This window comes from Carassius auratus, chromosome 26 (assembly GCF_003368295.1).
Source record: "Carassius auratus strain Wakin chromosome 26, ASM336829v1, whole genome shotgun sequence".
NCBI lineage: Eukaryota > Metazoa > Chordata > Actinopteri > Cypriniformes > Cyprinidae > Carassius > Carassius auratus.
In genome coordinates, this window is record NC_039268.1 from 3,372,571 (window position 1) to 3,397,016 (window position 24,446).

General features: G+C 35.9%; 1 protein-coding gene across 1 annotated transcript; it reads left to right on the forward strand.

Moving 5' to 3' along the window:
* Positions 1–5,447: 5,447 nt before the first annotated feature.
* Positions 5,448–24,437, forward strand: LOC113044102 (kinesin-like protein KIF16B). Its single transcript, XM_026203718.1, has 31 exons — positions 5,448–5,765; positions 6,890–6,959; positions 7,048–7,161; positions 7,879–7,995; positions 8,161–8,258; positions 8,338–8,447; positions 9,587–9,729; positions 9,876–10,044; positions 10,172–10,303; positions 10,689–10,864; positions 11,329–11,394; positions 11,526–11,585; positions 11,686–11,805; positions 11,910–11,961; positions 14,005–14,142; positions 14,276–14,358; positions 14,440–14,528; positions 16,067–16,120; positions 16,835–17,036; positions 17,246–17,448; positions 18,305–18,689; positions 19,456–19,716; positions 20,837–21,159; positions 21,420–21,578; positions 21,674–21,779; positions 22,712–22,759; positions 23,065–23,109; positions 23,198–23,320; positions 23,464–23,553; positions 24,100–24,183; positions 24,264–24,437. The coding sequence occupies exons 1-31, from the start codon at positions 5,719–5,721 to the stop codon at positions 24,423–24,425; spliced, it is 4,029 nt and encodes a 1,342-aa protein (XP_026059503.1). The 5' UTR covers positions 5,448–5,718; the 3' UTR covers positions 24,426–24,437.
* Positions 24,438–24,446: the final 9 nt, after the last annotated feature.

Below are 24,446 nucleotides of genomic sequence, written 5' to 3' on the forward strand. Positions count from 1 at the left end.
TCTAACACATTCTCTCAATTTTCACACACACACACACACACACACACACACACACACACACACACACACACACACACACACACACTCAAAAGCCGTAGGCAAGCAGAATGCAATCATCCATACAAGAAAAGATGCACCCACGAGGAATCTCTAATCAAAAGCTTTGCTGCCGTAGAAACCATTACATGAGAGAAAGACAAACATCAGCACACTACATCAAATCATCCACATACTCTGAAAACACTGCTAATCAATTTATAATGCTGTTTACCAGATTTTAAATCAGCACCACTGCTTTATATAAAATAGGCTGGAAAGTGAAGTATGCAACAGGTGAAGACTGAACTCACACGTTTTTCATAGGTTGCAACCCAAAAATGTATAATAAATAAAAATTAAATACAAAAATCCATTTTGTCATGCAAGGAAGAATAACAATTTTCAAAATAGGAGAAAAAACAACAACAGTATTTTGTTACAAAATTATCTGTCAAATTAATGGAAAAGTTGCGTCACATGCTTTTAGTAAGGCCCTTGAAACATACAGAACTTTAATGAAGAAGAACATGAGTGCTGCAAAACACAAAGCTTTAGACAATGTGTGCAGTTAAAGCAAAATGATCAGTAATGAAGTTAAGTTCAGTAACAAACTAGAGAGGCTGCATGCACACACACACACGCGCGCACACACACACACACACACACACACACACATACACACGCAAATTAACAAGCATGCAAGTCAGGCTTACCATCAGTGAAATAATTAGCATTGACATCTGTTGGTAGATAGTGGAAATTACATGTCTTAGAAAAGGTGTTTTTTCTCACATAAGCTTTGATAAACTAAAAACCAACAAAACAAAATGAAAAGGAAAAATTTTTTTTTTTAATTTAAAAAAAAAAGAAACTATGTAAACTTAACAGCAAGGAAACAAAAGACTTAAAAGCAAGAAGTCAAAACTAAACAGCAAAAAAAAATTTAATAAATAATAATAATTAATGAAACCAAACAGAAAAAAACTAAAATACTACAAGTAAAATACTAGACAAAACTGAACAAACAAAACTTTTATTTAACAATTATTTAAAAAACTAGACAAATCTAACAAAAACAAACAAAGCTGAATGAAACTAAACAAGTGAAAAACTAGACAAACCTAAAAAACAAAACAAAAAAACAAACAAAGCTGAACAAAAGCAAACTAAAGGAAATTAGACAGAGCTAAACAAAACCTAAACACTAAATGACAAGTAAAAAAACTACACATTTCAGGTGGAGACTAAGGCCCAGTCCACACAAACGTGTATGTGCTCTTCTTCTGGTGCTCTTCTAAACCAAAAAAGCAAAGCAATGCAGCAAAATAAACTCTGACAATCAAATCAAATAATGAGCAGTATGCACACAGTAACTATTCCAAACAAAGCCCAATGCACCTTGAGAGTCATTTACTGAAGAAATTTGACTTGTTGGAGTAAATAAATAAATTGAACTATACTTGTTTCTGAATAGCCATACTGTTTATCAGATTGCAAAGTCATCCTAATGACCGTATGAAGTCTCTTTCCGACACTAATTGTTGTGTCACATGGTTAATTGTTCTAGAAGTGAGCTGGCGGTGCTACAAACAGACAATGCCAAGGACAGAGCGCTCTCATCTCAAAACATTTAGCACTACTGATTATGAGAAGTGGGTCTCAGTGTGTCACACACAAGCACACACCAAACAGGATTATGGGTTTAATGGTGACTCTAGTGTTTCCTGGGTCACATGATTATTTACAGCAGCGTGGCCTCGACTGACATCACCTGTTAGTTACTGTCCTCATTCAGACATAACCAGTTTAAAGAACCTGCAGATGAGTCAGACTCTATATAGGCTACATTCAAAGTCCTCAATCCTACAAGACAGACGTTTCAAAGCTCAATCTAATGCATTCAAATACTTCTGTCAAAAATTAATCATATAATAATATTTTTTTTCTATGTATAAATATTTTTTGTATTAATTAGTACTAAATTTGTATAAAGTTTAATGTGTATAAATTTTAAAGTTGAATTCATTTATTTGTTCGTTTTTAGTAGAAACATTTACATAACCTATTTTTTCTATATTTAATGTACTTTTTATATTTATGTACTAAGTATTTATTAATTTTGCTAATTTTATCAAAGACTACTTTATTAAAGATCTATCTATCTATCTATCTATCTATCTATCTATCTATCTATCTATCTATCTATCTATCTATCTATCATCATTTATTTTAAATAGCATTATATATTATTTTAGAAATATCATTATTATTACATTTTTATATTAATAATATATTTTTATATTGTTAATTGTTTTATATATTAATAGTATTTTAATATAGTTACTGTTTTATTTATATCCCCATGTAATTTGTAATATATATATATATATATGTATGTATTTTTTTGTACAGGATAATGAAAAGAAAGCATCTATCTATCTATCTATCTATCTATATTTTTTTCTTTTAATATTTTTTTACTGGATTAGTTTGATCATATTGTGAAAGAAAGCATGCCTTTTAAAATGCACCTCATGAAATTATGTGGAAAATGATGGTGTGGGGAGCTATTCTGAAGAAACTATGAAGCAGTTTTGACTTGTTTAACATAATGTTGGTGAGTGGCTCCTGTCACGTTCTTTAGACTAATAGTGTTAGTGTGAGACTTCCCATCGCTCAGATCTCTTCTCTGCATTACAGAGCCTCTGCTGGACTCCTCTGACCTCTGACCTCAGACGCATCTGACGGTGAGATCCTGCTTTAGCTGACCTCTGTTGTGCTATCTGTGCCACATCATTGACGCACACAGACGCTGGGCTAATTCAGGGATTTGATGCGTGTCATGAGGGCGGGATGGGGCGAGGATTATAAAGGAATGAATGGACGGAAGGGACACAGTGTTCATTAATGGACATGCATCTCAGTGGAGCCTGAAGCGTCTTCATCTTCAGCCTGTGAAGCTACTTCTGCATCTCCAGCTCTCCTGAAAAAGGTCCAGGTGAACCGGATTTTTCTCCTGACGGGAATCATGGAATCCGTGTCTCACACGTTACCTCGTCCAGATGGATCCATACCACGGAGAGCCCTGAAGGTCCCGGCTCGGGGGGCCTCCTCACATTTTGTGGGATCCACCATCGTCATCCTCTCCTCTTACGCTGTAGCGACCATGGCTATGAACTGTGGGAAAAAAATCCAGGATCAGAAAATAGGCACTTTGAAAAACTGAAGCAAGAACAGTTGTTCAGGAGCACTTTAGCTCTAATGGATCATAATGGAATTGCCTTATAACTCTGTGAAGTCTGTTTGTGTGTATGAGCTGATGTTAACAGCGTCTGCTGGCTCTGTCAGTGCTGCTGAAGATAAATGAAAACCAATAGAGCTGATATGATCTGTACAGTAAAGATGTAGGTTAAAGCCACAGGACAGAATGAATGGATTCAGGTCAGCATCTGAGGAGCATCGTTCCTGTGGAGCAGCTGCAAACATGTGTCACTAAATGATGTCAAAGTTTTTTTATTTCCTTATTTTTGTTCTGGATGTAATATCTAGAGAGATCCATTAGCAAACATGTCATTTCTAAATTTATTTGAATATCTCATTTGTAAATTAGATAATAAAAGCATTTAATAATGCAATTACTTTTGTCTGTCTTTATTGATGCATTTTACAGATTATATATTTGACTGTTTTTTGTATTATTTATAATATAGAAATTATTATATATTTTTTTATCAGTGTTTCTTTTTAGCATCAGTTTTAGTAATTTGGTAATTTCAGTTTTCATTTATGTTTTTAATTTAATGTTTAGATTTTTCTTTTCTTTTTGAATTTAATTTGTTTAAAAAAATAGTTTAAGTTAACAAAAACAGCACTGATATATATTTTTTATTGATTGTATATTCAAAATGTGTAAAATATATTTTTCATAATAATATCTCATATAATTGAATGCATCAAATTGTGACATCAACTACAGTTAGATAAGGCAGACAACCTGTTTTAAGAGACCTACCTGTTTTATATTATTTAACAGAGGTGTTATAATTAAAACATAAAATAAAAATAAAGGCATAAAGGTAAAGTCCATGGATAAACTGACCTAACCAAGAGAACACACTGTTATTATTGGATTAAATGCAAACCTGTAACGACCAAAGTAGCCTACACTTGATTAGAATAGACAAGAACAGAGAAGATTAAAATAGTATATCAAAAATATAGACTAAAGTCTATTCATTTCAATGTGGAGAATTAATATATATACATAATATATAAATGTGACAGCATGAATGAGAGTAAATTAAAGATTAATAAATAAATGTACAGAGCTATTTTAAATATTTTTTAAAAACAGACTGATAGTAAGACAATAAATTCAGTGAGAAATGTCATTATGTTGTTGTTGTATTAATAATTAGGCTATTTGTTTATTGTATCTATAGCCTCTATTTTGTAATATGCTATTCAACCAATAAAAAAAGGGGGGGGAAGGACCATCTTATTTTTTTAATGACTTATGTTTTTACTTAAGTTATGTCATATTATTATTATTATTATTATTATTATTATTATTATTATTATTATAATACCAGGTATTTTTGATATATACATATACATTAATTGATTTTCATTGGTATCTTTTTTCATAACACGGTTCCTAAATTATCCACGATGTTGCCAAATCCGTAGTTTTCCCGCCGAAATGGGCTATTTTAACACCGTTGTTGCTTTTTACACCCGCAGGTTTATTTAGCGACTCCAATAACGTGAAATATATCCCCTAAAATGCTAATTTAACTAATGGAATCATGACAAGAAAGAAAAGTGTATTTTACCCCCTCCCCAGGACGCGTTTTTTAACTGGGGACTCTGGATCCCTCACATCCAAGTCACCCCATCTTTGAACTTTTGCCATCTGGCCGGCGCCTCAGAGCCGCAAACACCAGAACAGCAAGGCACAAGAACAGTTTCTTCCCCCAGGCTATCTACCTCATGAACAGTTAAATGTTCTCTACTTATGCTTATAAACGTGCAATATCCTTATATTTATTTGTTAACCCTCCATACTAGAACATTCCTGCATCTCACTCAATCCTATTCCATTATCATGTATAGCACAATTGTTTATACACTTATTTATTTGCTAATGTGTAAATCTCTTTTTTTTTTTTTTTTTTTTTTTTGTCTCTGTGTTGTTGTCTCTGTGTACTGGAAGCTTATGTCACTAAAACAAATTCCTTGTATGCGTAAGCATACTTGGCAATAAAGCTCTTTCTGATTCTGATTCTGAAACGTGATTGGGCAAGTTTTGAGTTTCAACTGGGAGGGTTTTGTTGCGAAAACCTGGCAACCCTGATAACGCATGATGACTCCAGGCCTGCAGGCGGCAGTGTCGCGTGTGCTGTGTGTTCTGTATCGCGCGCCACTGCCAGCAAAGAGCAGACGCTGTGAATCACTCCGGGAAAACAACACGAACTGAACAACAGCGTCCCGGAATAATTCATCTTCTTACATGATGACTGTTGAGTGAACACTACATGAGCGCCATCAGCTCCTCTCTCGGACACACTGCGCTGTTTTCTGCGGACACAGTCACACCCCCCAGAGTTGTGTCAGTCACTTATGAGAACTGCCTGATTGACTGAGTGTGTGAGTGTGTGTGGTCCTCAGGGATGTGTCATGGCATCGGTTCGGGTGGCAGTGAGGGTCCGGCCCATGAACAGACGGTGAGTGGCTCTTAAACACACAAATAAACCCATAATAAACAAATACTTGAACATGTCCTCGTGAATAATGTCGCAACAGCTGCGTAGTGAAATGCATAAACGTGAAATACACGAAAATATTAGCATTAAGCATGTATTAATACAATCTGTGTATTTGGAAAGTTGTCATGATGCAGGTCAGATACGAACCTGGCTGTCTCTGAGCTCACAGTTACCCACTGCGCCATGGCTCTGACCGCATCATAGACACACGTCCATAATGCTGTCTGTTCAGTTAGCTATGTGTGATTTACCACTGGAGTCTAATTAAAACACCAAAAAGTGAACCTTAATGAATGAAACCTACATTTTTATTTAATTTTGTTTGTCCATTTTAGTCCCTTTTGTCCTGACACTGTTGTTTTTTTGGATCCTGGACCAAATATTTATCATCATAATATTATACATTTTAAATTTAATCATTGTTATTATGTTACTAGGTATTATAATTTGTTATATTTATATTATCAGTAGTAATAATAGCAATGAGAATACATTTAAAATCACAGTAATGTGAATAAAATAATAATATACAACTGTTATAATTATTTTTTGCTTTTAATTTGCAGCATATAATGGTTTTAATGAATGTTTAACAGTAATGTGAATGTCATCATGAAATCATCCATGAGTGTAGTGAGAATTATAAACATGCTTTAGACTAAGGCTGAGAATCTGTGGGACTATATGCATTGCACACAAACCTTTGTGTATATATTCAGCATGTAGATAATGTAGCTTCTGTATGTCTGTTTAAACTTTATACCATATGTTTCTGGGGATATATGCAGCTTATGCTTTCCGAAACATCTCCTGATCCCAGGGATTTTCAAGAAAAACATTTGATTTTCACGAAAAATGAATTGTAATGAAAAACACATGTGATCTCAATCTGCTTTCATCTTTAAACAGCTCATAAAGGCATCAGGTCGAAAATAGATGCCTAGTTTGATCTGTTGATTGGTCTAAATTAAATCGTCTCCCTCGAGAGTAAATGCTCATGGACTGTGGAGTTACAGTGTGTGACTAATAAATGAAGTGCATCAATATATATTTTATTCATGTATTATTGATTTCTGGCACAGGGAGAAAGACCTGTCTGCCAAATGCATCATCGAAATGGAAGGCAACAAAACCACCATCACCAACTTAAAAGTATGTTGCATTGAATGTCTCTAAATGAAAGCGTTCCACAGATGAAAGGACCATTTCTGATCTAATTCTTGTGCCATTGTTGTATCAGATACCAGATGGAGTGACTGGAGACTCTGTAAGGGAGAGAGGAAAGACTTTCACATATGATTTCTCTTACGACTCATCAGACTGTAAAAACGGCAGCTTTGTCTCACAAGAGAAGGTCAGTGGAAATATGAACAGCGCAGACTTTCTAATGAAGATTGCATATGTTTTGTCATTAGCAGTCGGTCATTTAAGTCGCTGTAAGATATGTATTTGCTCTTAAATTGCTTGATTTAAAAAAAGAATAATAACTATTAATATAATGATTATTAAAAAAGAGTTAAACAGAGACTTGTGAGTTGTGAACTGTTTCAATCAATTCGAACAACTTTTTAGCTATTAAAGTTAGTCGCTTTGAATAAACAAATGCATAAATATAAAATAAATATTGTCTTAATGTCCGCTTGCTTGCAAGATTAAGTTTAACTACATGACTTAATGGCTATATAAATATCTTCATGCTTTCCACAATGCAATATCGTTCAAATATAGTGTGAACATTTGATGATAATTAGAGCATGTTTGTAGAGGAACTATTTATTTTATTTAAAAACTCCAGTGATATTTGTGTATAATAAAGTGATCAGATCTCATTAGGTGCTAATCCTCTTAGCGTTTGTGTTCAGAAGGGTTTGTTACTCAATGCTTAGACGTAATAACAATTTTGGGTGTTGTGTTAGATGGTAAAAACTAAAATATCGCAATTTTAATCAGTGCAATTGAGCTCATATCTCGACTTTATGATTAACTTGGATCTTTTTCAGTTTGGCTGTGCTCTTGTGCATACATAAATACTCTAATGTCACATGCATGGTGTGTGTGTGTGTGATTTCAGGTGTTTAAGGATCTGGGCACTGATGTGTTAAAGGCAGCATTTGAAGGATATAATGCCTGCATCTTTGCCTATGGCCAGACTGGATCAGGGAAGTCGCACACCATGATGGGCATCCCTGTAAGCCTTTTTATTAATACAGGTGTTTTCTTTTTCCAAAATCACTGTTGAGGCTTGTTCTGTAATTTCAAACATACTTTAGTGAATCTCTGATACGGTTGGTTTATCACCCTCGACTGCTTGTAGCTGAATATTGGCTCTGAATCAAGATTTGCTGTGCCGCAGGGTGACGTCGGGCTGATCCCACGGATCTGTGAAGGATTATTCAGCCAAATTTCAGGAATGATTCGGAGAGATGAAGCCTCTTTCCGTACAGAAGTCAGGTGAGTGAAAATCCTGCAGTATTCGAGAGCTAGAGAATGATAGTATGCATAATCTGAAAAAAAAAATTATTTTGCACAGCTATTTGGAGATTTACAATGAACGTGTGCGGGACTTGTTAAGGAGAAAGATGGCAAAGACGTATAACCTCAGAGTCAGAGAGCATCCTAAAGAGGGACCCTATGTAGAAGGTAAGAGCCTGACTTCAAACATCTCTGCAAATCAATACATAAGATAAACATTGTCACCATAACCAATCTCAGTAGCTCTCATACAAGTCACCGCAAAAACAAAGATGTTATAATCACACCCCTCCAATAAAAAAAAAACATTAGTATAAATATTAACAAAATGACGAAAACAGTAGCACATAGCCTTCTAGCATTTGTGTTGCTTTGTTTTTTCAAGTAATAATTTAAGTAAAAATTAAGTATATATTACAATACTAAGTACATAGTGAGTAGATATAGTTATTTTCAGTAAATATTGAATAATTATTATAATATTAAGTACTGGTAAATATCGCAATATTGTGTAAGTATTGCAACATTATGTACATATTGAGAAAATAAGTACAGTAAATAACGTTAAGTTAATATTGCAATATTTACTCATTATTAATTTAATCTTGCAGTAATTATTCATTTAGTAAATATTGCAATATAATGTAAACATTAAGTAAATATAGTAATATTAAATAAATATTACCAGTGGATATTGCAATATTAACTAAAATGTTGACTAAATATTGCAATATGTATTACAATTATATTTACTTACTCTTGCAATATTGTGTAAACATTATTTAAATATTGTAATATAAAGTAAACATTGTAATATTAAGTATCAGTGAATATTACAGTATTACGTAAATATTGAGTAAATAATTAAATATTTACTTTATTTTGCAGTATTTACGTATTATTTACTTATTCTAAATGATAATCATAATTAATCTAATCTAATCTTAATCTAATTTATCCTACATGATAGGTAAAAATTTTATAGCCTGAATGCACTGTAAGTCACTTTGGATAAAAGCATCTGCTAAATGCATAAATTTAATTTTAATTTTTAAATTTAATCTTGCAGTATTTACTAATTCAATACATTTTGCAATATTATGTAAATATTATGCAAATATTGCTATATTGAGTAAATCTAGCAATATTATGTAAACATTATATACATATTTTAAGTAAATATTGCAGTATTATTTAAACATGAAATAAATATTATGTAAACATTAAATGTTCCAAAACACTTTGATGTTGCATTTAAAGGTGTCTGCATGTGTAAGTTCTTATAAACAGTTCCTCTTTGATCTCAGACCTTTCGAAGCACCTCGTGCAAAACTATAGTGATGTGGAGGAGCTGATGGAGGCGGGAAACATCAACCGCACCACTGCCAGCACCGGCATGAACGACGCAAGCAGCCGCTCACACGCCATCTTCACCATCAACTTCACACAGGTGACTGTAAAGCATTACAGATGTGTCTACTCCTGTGTTAATGCCACTGAATGTGGATTTGCAAGAGCGGAACCAGCTGAGGAATCCATGATGGAAAAATACTTTTACTAGGAATTCAGTTTGTTATTATTGTTGTTTGTTCTCAGGCTAAGTTTGATGCTGAGATGCCGAGTGAGACGGTCAGTAAGATTCACCTGGTGGACCTGGCAGGAAGTGAGAGGGCCGATGCCACAGGGGCCACTGGTGTCCGGCTCAAAGAGGGCGGCAATATCAACAAATCACTGGTCACTCTGGGAAATGTCATCTCTGCTTTAGGTGAGAGATGCTGTTGTGCTCTGCCACACTTCTTATTGTCTTGTTGCATTTCCTTAAATTCCTTTAAAACTTTTGTGTAGAGAGTGTATTGCTCTCAGTTTTCTGACAGCTCCTTCTGTCTCTGTAGCTGATCTGTCACAGGAAGGAGGGAGCAGTCATTTGAAGAAGAAGCAGGTGTTTGTTCCTTACAGAGACTCAGTGCTCACGTGGCTCCTGAAGGACAGTCTGGGAGGAAACTCAAAGACCATCATGATCGCTAGTGAGTGAGGAAACATGTGACACTCATGTGCTGTTTTGGCTGGATCTATGAGGTCACATAACACTTATGTAATTCGTACAGACAATGGCTTGAAGGAAGAAAATGCATTGAGTTTTACGTGATGGTTAAACCACTTTTTGATTTGTTTTTACTTAATGGAGCAATACTTTTAGAGTCATTAAATTGTTTTTTATTGAAAATGTAATATATGGAGTGCAATATAACATGAATACAGAGATTACATGTCTAGAAACCAGAAAGTAAGTTGATTTTTGAAATATTAAAAAATAAACAATTTTGTCATTTTAGAAGTGAAGTTTTGCTGTAAGATTTTGGTTATTTAAAGGAATATCATGCATGTGAGATCTTAAATATTTTTGTTCAGCTATTTCGCCTGCGGACGTCAACTACGGCGAGACGCTGAGCACGCTGCGCTATGCTAATCGTGCCAAAAACATCATCAACAAACCCACGATTAATGAAGATTCCAACGTTAGACTCATACGAGAACTGCGGGCGGAGATCGCTCGGCTGAAAGCGCTGCTCGCTCAGGGAAATCAGGTCTGAACGACAATTTGACAATTGTTGTTTATCCTAAAATAATATATGCCTTTTAAGCCTAAGTATAAAAATAAACTAATAGTAAACTTGTTTTCTTTTCTAAGTTTTAGTTTTAATAGATTTTTTCACTAGAGTTGCTTTACAGCTGAAATTAATTCTGCAGTATTGACAGTTATTGAACTGAATTGAATCAATATTGAAGTGATTTAAGCTGAGTAAGGACACTTACTGTTGTCTTCTGTTGAGCTGCTTCTAGTTGCAGTTTGAACTTGTTTCATAATTGAACTTTACACAGTTATTGAATTAATCTGAATCAACACTATTATTGAATTAGACTCATGTTTGAGAAAGTTTGCATCGTTGATTCTGTTATTTTTTTGTTTATTACTTTTTGAAGCAATCTATATTGCATAAAGCACTGTGTAAATAAAGGTGACTTGACTTCTATTTTGTGTGATTTTCAGATAGCGCTGCTCGATTCCCCCACAGCGTTAAGTATGGAGGAGGAACTGCACCATAATGAGGCCAGGGTAACATACACCCTTTCATTATCACATAACACATTTGCAAAATGTTTGCTAATAAATGCTTTGTGAAATTCCAGAGATGAATTTTGATGTTGGTTATGGCACACAGCCGTCTGCGTGTTTTTCTGTCGCAGGTGTTGGAGCTGACCAAGGAATGGACGAACAAATGGAACGAAACACAGAACATCCTGAAGGTTTGTCGCCGTCTGTCAGACCAGCGTCTTATTTTTATTTCTATCACCTCATTCACAGAGCCAGGCCTTGAGTGTGTGTGTTTTGACGTATGTTGAACAGGAGGAAACTCTGGCTCTGAGGAAGGAGGGAATCGGAGTGATCCTGGACTCACAGCTGCCTCATCTCATTGGGATTGATGATGATCTGCTCAGCACCGGCATCATTCTCTATCACTTGAAGGTAATGAACATACACAGTGTTCATCACAGTACATGTTTTTTGTTTTGTGTGATTGTATTATATTAGTTTACTGTAGCGCATGATTGGTTTGTGTGTGTTTGCAGGAGGGAAGGACATACGTTGGCCGTGATGATGCCACTAATGAACAGGACATCAGTGAGTTTATTGGCAGAACTGGCTCTCACCATCTGTTTTTGTTTGATTCAGTCCCAAAACACAAACTCGGTAATAAGAATAAGCTTTTATAATGGCATCATTTATTCACCAACTTATTTCTAGATTGATTAAATGTGAAGTAAAAAAATTATAACGTTTTTTTGCTTTAATTTTGATGATTAGAGCTTACAGCTCATGCAAGTCAAAAATCCAGTATCTTAAAATATTAGAATATTTCCTAAGATCAAAAAAAAAAAAAAGGATTTGACAAACAGAAAAGCACAAACTCCTGCTTCAGTGATGTGTGGCATGAAGCGATCAGCCTCTTGCACTGCTGAGGCACTATTGAGCCTTCAGCTCGTCTGTATTGTTGGATCCACTGTTTCTGTTTCGGAAGTGGTTTTGGCACTGTGGGTAGATGCTAAGTCCTGCTGGAAAATGAAATCAGCATCTCCATAAAGCTTGTCAGCAGATGGAAACATAAAGTGCTCCAAAATCTCCTGGTAGATGGCTGCATTGACTTTGGACTTGATAAAACACAATGGACCAACACCAACAGATGTCACGGCACCCCAAATCATCACTGACTTCAGAAACTTCACACTGGACTTCAGGCAGCTTGGATTCTGTGCCTCAGTCTTCCTCCAGGCTTCAGACCATGATTTCGAAATGAAATGCAAAATTTACTTTCATCTGAAAAGAGGACTTCGGACCACTGAGCAACAGACCAGTTCTATTTCTCCTTATCCCAGGTGAAATGCTTCTGAAGTTGTTTCCGTTTCAGAAGTGGCTTGGTAACTCTTTTTCTGAAGATGTCTGAGCGTAGGTGACTCTTGATTCACTCACTTCAGCTTCAGTCCACTCCTTGTGAAACTCTGACAAGTGTTTGAATCGGCTTTGCTTGACGGTATTCTCAAGGTTGAAGTCATCCCTGTTGCTGGTGCACCTTTTCTTTCCCAATTTCTTCCTTCCAGTCAACTTTGCATTTAAAATGCTTTGATACAGCACTCTGTGAACAGCCAGCCCTTTCAGTAATGACCTACTGTGACTTACCCTCTTTGTGGAGGGTATCAGTGATCGTCTTCTGGACCATTGCCAAGTCAGCAGTCTTCTTAGTATTGTGGTTTCAAAGAATAAGAGAAAAACGGAGTTTAATGAAACTCAAATGTAAATATTCTAATATTTTGGAATACTGGATTTTTTACTTTTATGAGCTGTAAGCTCTTATCATAAAAATTTAAGAGTTGACATGTATTAAATCTTGAATATATGAAAGTTTCACTTTTTGAAATAAGTTACACAAAAAATTTAACTTTCCACAATATTCCCATTTTTTTAGATTATTGTAAATATTTTTTGGACATTTAGTTGTGCTGTTTGATAAGATTAATTATATTAATGTTTGTGTTAATTAGTTTTATAATGTTACTGGTAGTTAAATTGAGTACAATGATATAAATAATAAGGATTAATCATGTAATTATGTTTTCTCACAAAACGTGTCTCTTTGAATTGCATTTTTAAGGTAAATTCTCCTTCCTTTCAGTACAATTTAAATTCCATGCAACCTCATGTGTGTGATGATGCATTTATGGGTAATTGATGCTAAACATGAAATCAAAAACAGTGTGTCAGTTATATGCATTTCCTTGAATTCTGTTTTTAAAGTGATAGTTTACCACAAAAAATTTTTTGTTCCAAACCTACAGTATATGGCTTTCGGATTAATTTCTCAAAATATCTTCTTTTATGTTCCACAGAAGAAAGTCAGTCATACAGTCATACAGAACGATATGAGTAAAGGAAGAATACATTTACATCTCTTTGAATTAATAATGAAATTACAATGCTTCATCCTGTTTGTTTCTCAATTCAAATTCTGGAAATGAATTTGGTTTGCCATTTTCAGTTCAATTTCAACTTAAATTTCAAAATCAATTCCAACTCAAGAACTGAATTTGCATTGAAAACCTTGCCTGACCCTAACCCAGATTTTGCAAGTACTATCAGTCATAAAGATGTTTTCTCTCTTTCTCTTCTCAGTTCTTCATGGTCTGGGTCTGGAGAGTGAGCACTGTCTGATAGAGAACCAGAATGGAACGGTCACTTTAATTCCTCTCAATGACGCTCAGTGTTCAGTCAATGGAGTTCAGATCACTGAGCCCTGTCCGCTCAACCAAGGTCACACATATACCTTTCTACAAAAATCTCATCTCTTTTTTTACTGAATAAGCAATATGAATGCAGTTTTATGCAAAGCTGATGTTTCCCATTTATTAACCGTAGATTTATTTGTACATTTTGTGTTTCTCAGGTGCGGTCATTCTCCTCGGCAGGACCAATATGTTCAGATTCAATCATCCCAAAGAGGCGGCTAAACTTCGAGAAAAGAGAAAGGTGAGAGGAAATTCATACTTGAAGCTTCAGTATCAAACACATGACTCTTTTGTTAATTTATCTGCTCTTCCTGTTCCCCAGAGCGGCCTCCTCACCAGTCTGAGCTTATCCATGTCTGATCTGTCCAATTCCTGTGAAAACCTCTCTACAGTCATGCTGTATAACCCTGGGTGAGCCTCGGTGTGTGTGTGTGTGTGTGTGTGTGACAGAGCGAGTGGTTTCTTCCTCCACATGCTGCCTCCTCTTCCTCAGCCCTCGTCCCTCTCTTCCTTCCCAGGAGCCATCCTCCTCTCTCTTCATGCATTAAAACACAGACAGATCCTTCCCAAAAACAGACAATAGGGATGCTCCATTATCGGTGACCATATTGGAATCGACCAGTTTTTTTTGTCAGAAAAAATGCATTAAATTAATCAAACGTGACAGTAAAGATATTTAGAATGTAACAAAATAGTTATATTTAATTAAAATAAATGTTTCTTGAGCAGCAAATCAGCATATTAGAATAATTTCTGAAGGATCATGTGACACTGAAGACTGGAGGAATGATGCTGAAAATTCAGCTTGCATTTTAAAATATGCAATTATTTGAATTAAAATCAGGTATTTTAAATTGTAATAATATTTTGCAATATTAATGTATTTTTGATTGAATAAAAGCAGCTTCGGTCACTTATTTCAAAACATTAAAACAATCTTACTGGCCCAAACTTTTGAACCTAATTTAAAGAAACTTTTTAAATCTAATTTATAGCCTGTGGTTTGTTTTAATAATATTAGTTTTTACAGTTTAAACCATGTTTTTTTTTCTGTCACAGGTCTCAAGAGCACTGAACAGATCTCCATCTTTTTTGCTGTACATTGTAACATATTAATTCCTAAATCTGAGTATGTTTACTTATAGATTTTAGTTTTACATAAAAAAAAAAAACTAAAATCTGAACCAAATAGATTTATAGTATGAGATATAACATTTATTTAATCGATGCATCCCTTATAAACAAACAAATGCATGTTGGCTTTTTCCATTGTCACATTAATAGAAGAATGCACAGTAAAAAAAAAAGAGTTTTCTAAAGGTTTTGTTGGGAAGGTTTGGGTCTGTGATCACGCATGTGGAAACTGATTGGCCTGTAAAAGCCTTGACATCCTGGGCAGTGACCTGCTACACCAGCTTCATGTCACGAGTCAACACCAAACACTCAACTTAGTGGATTAGTTAAAGTTGTTCACACAAGAATTGTCATTATTTATTCTTTTAAATTATCCTTAAAGATGATCATTTGTGCAGCAGCATTTGGTAACATTTCCTTTTTCTGAACTTCTTCATGGCAGTCTCTTCACTGAAAAGGGTCCCATCTTTCTCAGGTAGAACCCAAGCACAGCTAGTGTTCTCATGTTAACCGTTGTGGTTTTATATACATACTCATTTCAGTATTTGTAAGTTCAATCTCCGTTTCTCATTCATCATGCTTGTGAGAAGCACTTCATCATCATCATAACACTTTAGTTGAACGCGTGTCTCCATCTCTGTTATTTAAAGTTGTGTATTTTGCAGCACTTGCTTATAGTTGCAACGCATGCTCAGTGCTCGTAATAATGCAGACCCTCGTCCCATGCACTGCTGTGAGTTTGCTGTGGTTTGTGTGTGTGTGTGTGTGTGTGTGTGTGTTTTAAAGGTGGAAACTAATTGTCTTATATGTTCCAGACTGGAGTTTGAAAGGCAGCAAAGAGAAGAACTGGAAAAACTGGAAATTAAAAGGTGTGTCACGTGACTTATCAAATATTAGTATAGATGCAAATACTTGTGAAACATGCAGTTGAGATAAAGCAGTCTTGTTCACTAATTTACATTTAGGATTTAATCTAAATCATCTTATGCAAATACACAATATTATCCAAAGCAAGCTTTGTATAATATTATAATTGTTTGGATTTTAACTACAATAATAAATCTAATATGTGACCCTGGACCACAAAACCAGTTATAAGGGTCTTTGTTTTTAATTTGAGATTTATACATCATCTAAAAAACTGAAGAAATATACTTTACATTGATGTTTGTTATGATAGGACAATATTTGGCTGAGATACAACTATTTGCATATCTGAGGGTGCAAAAAAATCGAAATATTGAGAAAATCGCCTTTAAAGTCGTCTAAATGAATTCTTAGTAATGCATATTACTTATCAAAAATTTGGTTTTGATCTATTTTAAGTAGGAAATGTACAAAATGTACAAAATTCATTAGGATATCCAATGGTTTCCCTATTCCATTTGATATCCTAATGATTTTTGACATAAAATACAAATGTTTAATTTTGACCTATACTATGTAATGTTGGCTATTGCTACAAATATATTCATGCTACTTATGACTGCTTTTGTGCTCCTTTAATAATAATAATTAATGCATCAATTTAAAATGACTTGGACCTAACCACAATTCTCTCCTTTGTTTTGTTGCTGGTCCAGGCGGCTGATAAAGGAGATGGAGGAGAAGCAGAAGTGTGAGAAGGCGGAGCTTGAGCGCATGCAGCAGGAGGTGGAGTCTCAGAGGAAGGAGTCTGAGGAGGTGCAGCTGCGCATCCGCAGACAGGAGGAGAGCCTGCACAGACGCAGTCAGGACATCGAGAGCCGCCTCCGAGACTTGATCGCTGAGAAAGAGAGATTTCAGGTCAGCAAGTAGTCCCTTTTAACGGTTGTCAGTCATAATCAATATCAATGATATTTCATTGTCTTAATTCTGTGATAGTTCTGTTTTTCTTTTTCTTTCCTGTGCTGATAAAATCATACATTTATTTCTGCACAGTAGTTTATACTAGGGTTTGTTTTTCTGGGGAACCTTCTTTGGGCTCTTTCTATGCTACTGTCTGTTGTGTGCAGGAGGAGAGACACCGAGAGCAGAAGGAACAGGAAGAGCAGAAGCAGAGGAGACTGCAGCCGGAGCAGAAGCTGAAGGAGGAGGAGGAGGATGAAAAGACTCAGGCCCATCCAGAGCGAGCTGAACAAAACAAGCTCTTTCGTGAGCTGGAGCGGCTCAAACGAGAACGTGAGGAGCAGGCCGTCAAACTCCAGCTGGAACGCAGGTGAAAATGTCATTTATCTGTTCTTAACACTTGACATAGAAAATATGAGTCTCAATAATACATATTAGTGTGAAATCAATCCTGAGTGCTGGAATAACTTGCAACAATTTTTTTAGTTAAATATTTTTTTTTACTTTACAATAATAAATAATTATATTATTAGAAAAAATTATTTAATTGGAATTAAAATTGTATTTTTTTTAATTAAATTTGAATAATTAAAATAAATACTCTGTTACTTTAAAAATGTAAATTATATATATATATATATATATATGAGATGGATAGATAGTAGTTAAAATAATGCTAATTTAAATTAACAATAACAATTATTAATAAAATAATTTAACGTAATTATTATTATAGATTTATTAAAACGAATTCATATACAGTATACATACGTCCATATATATATATATATATATATATATATATATATATATATATATATAATATATATAACTATATATATATAACTATTTTGGTTAACGGGGACACTGGAAGTGTCCTCATAAACCATGTTTATGTACCAGTACACACACATTATTCTACTTATTTCAATCTATATCTATGTACCTATATGCTTGTGTAATTGTGTGTGTGTGTGTATATATATATGTACGTATGTATATTGTATATCTATTTATTTTAATAAATCTATAATTATAAAAAATTTTTTTAATTTTATTAATAATTATTATTGTTAATTTAAATTAGCATTATATATATATATTTGAGATTATAATATAATTATTATAAATATATTTAGATATGCTTATATAATAATATCTGTATGGAGATAGAGCCGTATGTGTAAGTTTGAGACCGTGTCAAGATGAATGTCTTGAACTTCCAGGCGTCTGGAGGAGCGAGAGAAGGAGCAGCTGAGTCTGGTTGGGCGTCTGGAGGAGCAGCTGAGGGAGCGCAGCGAGGAGGCGGCCGCCCTGCTCGCACCAGATGAGGCACGGAGACTGGAGGAGGAGAGGAGGACGCTCACCGAGCTCAGGGAGGAGCTGCTCAGAGCCAAGGAGGCGCGGATCGATGGAGAGGAGGAGGACGGGGAGGAGGCACGGAGGAGCGCCCAGGCACGCTATGAACATTTCAAGCAGATGCAGGTGGAGGAGCTGAGTTTGCTGGAAGAGTCACTGATCCAGCAGAAGGAGCGACTGGAGCGGGAGGTGACCCATGAGCGCACGTCACTCGGCCTGCTGATGCACACGTACAAGGACAAACAGAGACAGGTACACGGCTCCTTGTGTCAGAAGCACACTTAAAACGGAGGAAAACTGAGCTTGTGTGTGTATCCTCTGCACTTAAATAATATTGTGGTGTTGTCATATTTTTATTCAGAATGTACCAAGTAAGAAGAAACAATCTTTTGAGATGATTACTTTTAGTGAATCTGTAACATACAGCGTATTCTGATTAACAAACAAATGACTCTTCTGAGATTATTAATTTTAGTGAATCAAAAACATAGAAGGATGGGTGTAGTCTGATTCAGAAACACATGATTCTTTTGAAATGATTCTTTTTAGTGAATCAAAGCATGATGCAGAATGACCTGTGTTGGCCAGTTCACAAACAAAAGACTCATTTAAACAGGTTCTTTATAGTGAATCTGAAACACAACAGAACTGGAGTATTTCTGATTCACAAACAAATGAGTTTTTTTTAGATGATTCTTTTAATTTAATTTAAAAAATGATGCAGCTCAAACTGTGTAGTCCATTTCAAGAACAATTGACTCTTTTGATACTATTTAGTTAATTGAACCATAAAACAGCAAGACCTGTGTAGGTTTTAAATGGTCCTTTCTAGTGAATCTATAACATTTAGTGAATAAGAGAAACGAAATAACTTAAAGCGTTAGCAAAGAGAGAATTTATTTCAAATGTGAGAAAAATGGACATTATAACTGAAAGTGACCAAACGAATCATAATGGAATCGATATGAGAATGAATATCAAATCAACTTGAATCAAGTCTCTGGTGATTGACTCGCAGGTCAGTGATCTGATGGAGCGTGGTGTTCAGGACGTGTCCTCTCTGGGTCAGGAGGAGGGTCTGATCCAGCAGGCCGAGCACAGTCTGCAGTTTAAAGAGAGACAGCTCCAATCTCTCTGTGAGAAACACCTCCCTGCTGTCTCAGAGGAGCGCCAGAGAGCCATCGAGCTCCTGGACAGAGTTAGAGGAGGGACAGGGTCTCCTGCTTTGGACAGAAGTCCAGAAGATATGGACAAAGAGCTGGATGAGACTCTATATCAGGTAACACTCTGTTCAGTCAGATGGGCTCTTCCTCTCTAAGTGGACGAGACTTGGATTAGTAGTAGCATCTTAAGCCGCGTTTCCACCGCAGGAACTTTACCCAGGAACTAGGGACTTTGGGCCGGTATTCTCGGTGTGTTTCCACCGCAGGAACCAGGAACTAAATAAAGTTCCGGGTAAAAAAATGGAACTATCGGGGGCGGGGCTTGAGCGCTAAACATCCTGATTGGTTGAGTTCACGCAGCATTGGTTGAGTTCAACCACCATTTATTCGGATCATTTTCAAAATATTACTGTTATTGTGTCATGAAATGTAATTTTAAAAGTATTTCAGGCGAGAATGTAGTTGTTTAAAACTCAAATCTGTGGTTTATTTATAAAGACAGCGTCTATTTAAAATTGTGTTTCGCCGATCTCGTAGACGGTGAGCTCCACTCGATCAGCGAGAGCTCAGTGATCATCTATCCGACGAGAAGCAGCCTCACCTCGGATAGACCTTCTGATATGTGCCGCTGGCTCTGAAGTCTCTTTAGTGGTTAAACATAACATATAATTAGTTTTGGGTAAATCTAACAGATAATCTTTGGTCTGTATTAAATTTATCTATATGTTAAAATTAAAATAAAAAAAGCAAATTTAAATAATGTTTAGTTTCATTGTAATGGCTGTATAATATATACACATATCCCTGAACTAAGTACATTTCTGCAGCTGTTATTATGTTATTATGTTCAGAAAGCAATAGGTCTGGGGGGAAAAAGTTCCTGGTACAAATGTTCTGGGTAATTTCGGTGGAAACGTGGCATTACAAATACTTATGCATCCTGCTTTTATCCAAGGTTCCTACGCAGTTTGTAAAAGTATGGAAACGTATGAATTTCCAGGTCTGGAAAAGTATGGAAAAAAAGAAAGAAGAGTATGAAAAACCATTTGCATTTTCAGACTTTTGCCACTATTTAGTTTTCTATAACAGAAATAATAATATAATAAATAAACTAAATTTATCATACAAGAAGTCTTTTCTTGGCAGCTGTTTAATGATTCTTTAGTGATTGGCAAACATGTCTGAATGAATTCAAGGTGCATGATGCAAAGATGATATGAAATGCTTTCTCTGCAGGTAGAGAAGGAGCTGGAGGAGAAGGAGGAGCGTTTGTCTCAGTACAGCGCGAGCACAGAGCAGCTGCAGCAGCTCCAGCAGTCGTACGAGTTCACAGCAAACGTGGCCCGTCAGGAGGAGAAGGTCCGCAGGAAGGAGAAGGAGATCCTGGAGTGGAAGGAGAGACAGCAGCGGGAGGCTCTGGAGCAGGCGGTCGCACGCTTGGAGAAGAGACACTCTGCTTACCGCAGGAGCCTCAGTCTGGAGCCGGACGCCGAAGCGCCCCGAAAGAGGTCACAGAGCACTTCCAGGCTTACAGGAACACAAGACCTGGACCGGGACAGGTGTGTGGTCTTTTTTAGGAGGACACTAGCACAGGGGCTCCTCTTGTGAGGGACCCTTTTGATAAATATAAAGGCAGCCGGACATTTTTATGAAAAAATATATATTGTTCATACTGTTTGAGACAATGATTAAGGTATGGTTATGTGGTCATTAATATACTAAGTGCTCACTTCAACAGCCCTAATGTAGTTAAATAAATGAATATAAAATCTATACATAAATCTAGAGCCGCTCTGCCTTGTCTTCTCTTGTTTCTCAGGATGGAGCGAGAGATCGCGCAGCTGAAGCAGAGGATCAGTGAGAGTGAAGGAAGCGTGCGGAGTCTTAGTGTGAGCGGGGAAGAAAAAACCAATGTGAACCAGTCCCCCGTCAGCCCCATACAGGCCCTCCCGACTGTGCTGTCTATAGGAGACGAGAGGTACACACACCACAGCTGCCTTCGTGGATGCAGCTTGAAATAAAGATTTTGTCCGTGCATAATTAAATCGGCTGAACTGGTCATTTCACACTCAGGGTTAAAGCGTTTATTGAAGAAGAGGTGCAGCGGAGGATGCAGAACCTGAATCTTCTGAACCGGGAGAATAACAACACACTGTCACTGTCTTCAGACTCACTGCAGGTATAACATTACACACACAGACAACATCATATCAAACCCGTCTACATGCATATATCCAGAAACATTCACGGCATTTAATATAAATAGTGTATTGTAAATAGAGTTCTGCTTTTTAAAACATAGGTATATATCAGTTTTGTCATTGTTAATGAATGTTGTTAAATGTCCCTCACAGACCCTCCCGTTAATTGAATTCTTAATTAAAATAACAAAATCTTTAACTGAATTAAAGCTGAAATAAAATAAGATATGAATATTAAATATATAGTTTGTCAAGATTAGATTAGATTTGATTGTAATATAGTATAGTCAACGTAGGCATCCCATATACGGGACAGGGTGACATTTAACAGGTTAAAAAATTGAACAAATATTATACTATATAAATAATAGTAAAATAAAAATGTTACATGTCATCTTGGAATATTTTTTTACTTCTACTTAGTTATTTACCACTTTTTTTCTTTAGAAAATCTAGTAATTTCTTCTAGAGTAACAGAATAATTATATTATTAACCAATAATAAACTATTATAACCAGTAAAATGCTATTATTTTCCACTAAATATTCTGTCTCACTCAAGAATGCTTTACCATACAGAAGTGAAATATGTTGTTTCATTTTCTTTAAACATCATGTGTTTACTATCATTATACTACTATAAACACATACATGTTATTGTAAAATTCATTTCCTCTTTGGATTGAATGCAAACTATTGGTTTAACTGAATCTGCTCATTTATTTATTGGTACTTTCTGTGCTGATTTAAGCTGAAAGTGCAATTCAATTAGCCAAATGGTTTTCTGAGAGATTCTAATGTGGGCTTGCTTAAGAGGAGAAACGGTTTAATGTTACCCTAGTCATGCACAGGAGGCACATTAAAACCCACAGAATTGTTTTTGGCATCAACAAAGTTGTTTAACTCTGCAGGAGGAGGAGCAGGATAGTGAGGGTAGCTCTGTGAGATTGACAGATGAGGTAAGCACAGGCCTCAGCCAATCAGCACCAGCTGAGCGCACAGTGATTTGCATGATCCCGCCTTAACTTGCACAGCTCTCACAATCTCTGATATCAGTAGATTGGGTCTTTCCTCTATGGTTTTTCTTCTTTGGAAGCATGCAGCCTCCCCAAAGATATCTTGCATAGATGCATTTCTCCTTTTGCTGCAATCAAACTATTTTTTTTGCTATCTCACTAATGGGAAATGACAAATAAGTGCTTGCTTGACCCCCTAAAATCAGCTGCTAGTAATTGAGACTGTTAAAGTTGTGTTAATCTCTCAGGACAGCGATAAAAAACGCATCGATCAGCGCAAACTGAAATACGAGGTACTGTTTTGTATGTTTACGAAATACTTTTTTCATTAGTTCTTCAGTTGAGGATGTTTTCTGACCAGAATTTCCCATCTTCCCACAGCGGCTGGTGTCGATTCCCCTGGATCCCAGTCCAGAGAGTCTTAAAGATCCGGTGAAGATCAATATTCCCCGTTACGTCCTGTGTGGTCAGGGAAAAGATGAACACTTTGAGTTCGAAGTCAAGGTTTGTCTGTATTTAATACAAACACTGGGTAATCTGTGCGTGACTTGACCGTGTGGTGACCACCAGTAAAAAAAAAAAAAGAAAAATGTGTCCGATTGCTCATCTTTGATGTTTTGAGATTTGGGCTTTTGTCCTGTGTTCAGATCACTGTTTTGGATGAAACGTGGACGGTGTTCAGAAGATACAGTCGTTTTCGGGAGATGCACAAATCTCTGAAGCTGAAATATCCAGAGGTATGACTTGCATGTACAACACAGAAACAACTGAGACGCTACTTACACAAAGATTATGGGCTCGATTCCAAGAGAATGCAGAAACTAGTGAAATGTATCAGAATGTATATTGTAAGTTGATAAATGCATAAATGTAAACATTCCAAATAATATTTATTCATGTAAGTTTTGAAATATTTGGATTTTTTTATATTATTAATTTCACCCCAAAATATGTATTTTTTTGCTTTATTTACATACAATTAAAATTCATTCATGCTAAGTTGCTCATGCATAAATGTAAAATTCATCAGAAATTAATTCATCATCATTCATGTAACCTGTTAATTTTTCAGTATGTTTTTTAAATACTTTATTTTTATAAATATTTCACCCCAAAAAACACCATCAAATAAGTTTTGCATTAATTTCATGCAAATTGTCATGATTTTATTTAGTTTTTTTGGTCCCACTTAATTTTGTGGTGAAATATGAGCTGGATATGTTTTTGTGAGATTCACCCAACTATTGCATATTAGATGTTTAAAATTTCAAATCTTATTTTAGCTCGCGGCTTTGGTCTTCCCTCCCAAAAAGATTTTTGGAAACCGAGACGAGAGAATGGTTGCGGAGCGCCGGAATCTGCTGGAGGTAATCAGATGTGTTTCCAATCCATCATTTTTAAACGTGACACTTCTGAAGATGCTGATGATGTCATGGTGTTTTCCCAGCAATACCTGCGGAACTTCTTCCGCGTGATGATGTCACCCTCCTCCTCTTCTCCTCTGAGAACAGACGAGTTCGGACTGCACCTCTCGAAACACGCCGTGTGCAGCATCTCTCCTTTCTTTAAGAAGGGAGTGTTTGACTACAGCAGTCACGGGACGGGCTGATACACACACACACCCCCCCCC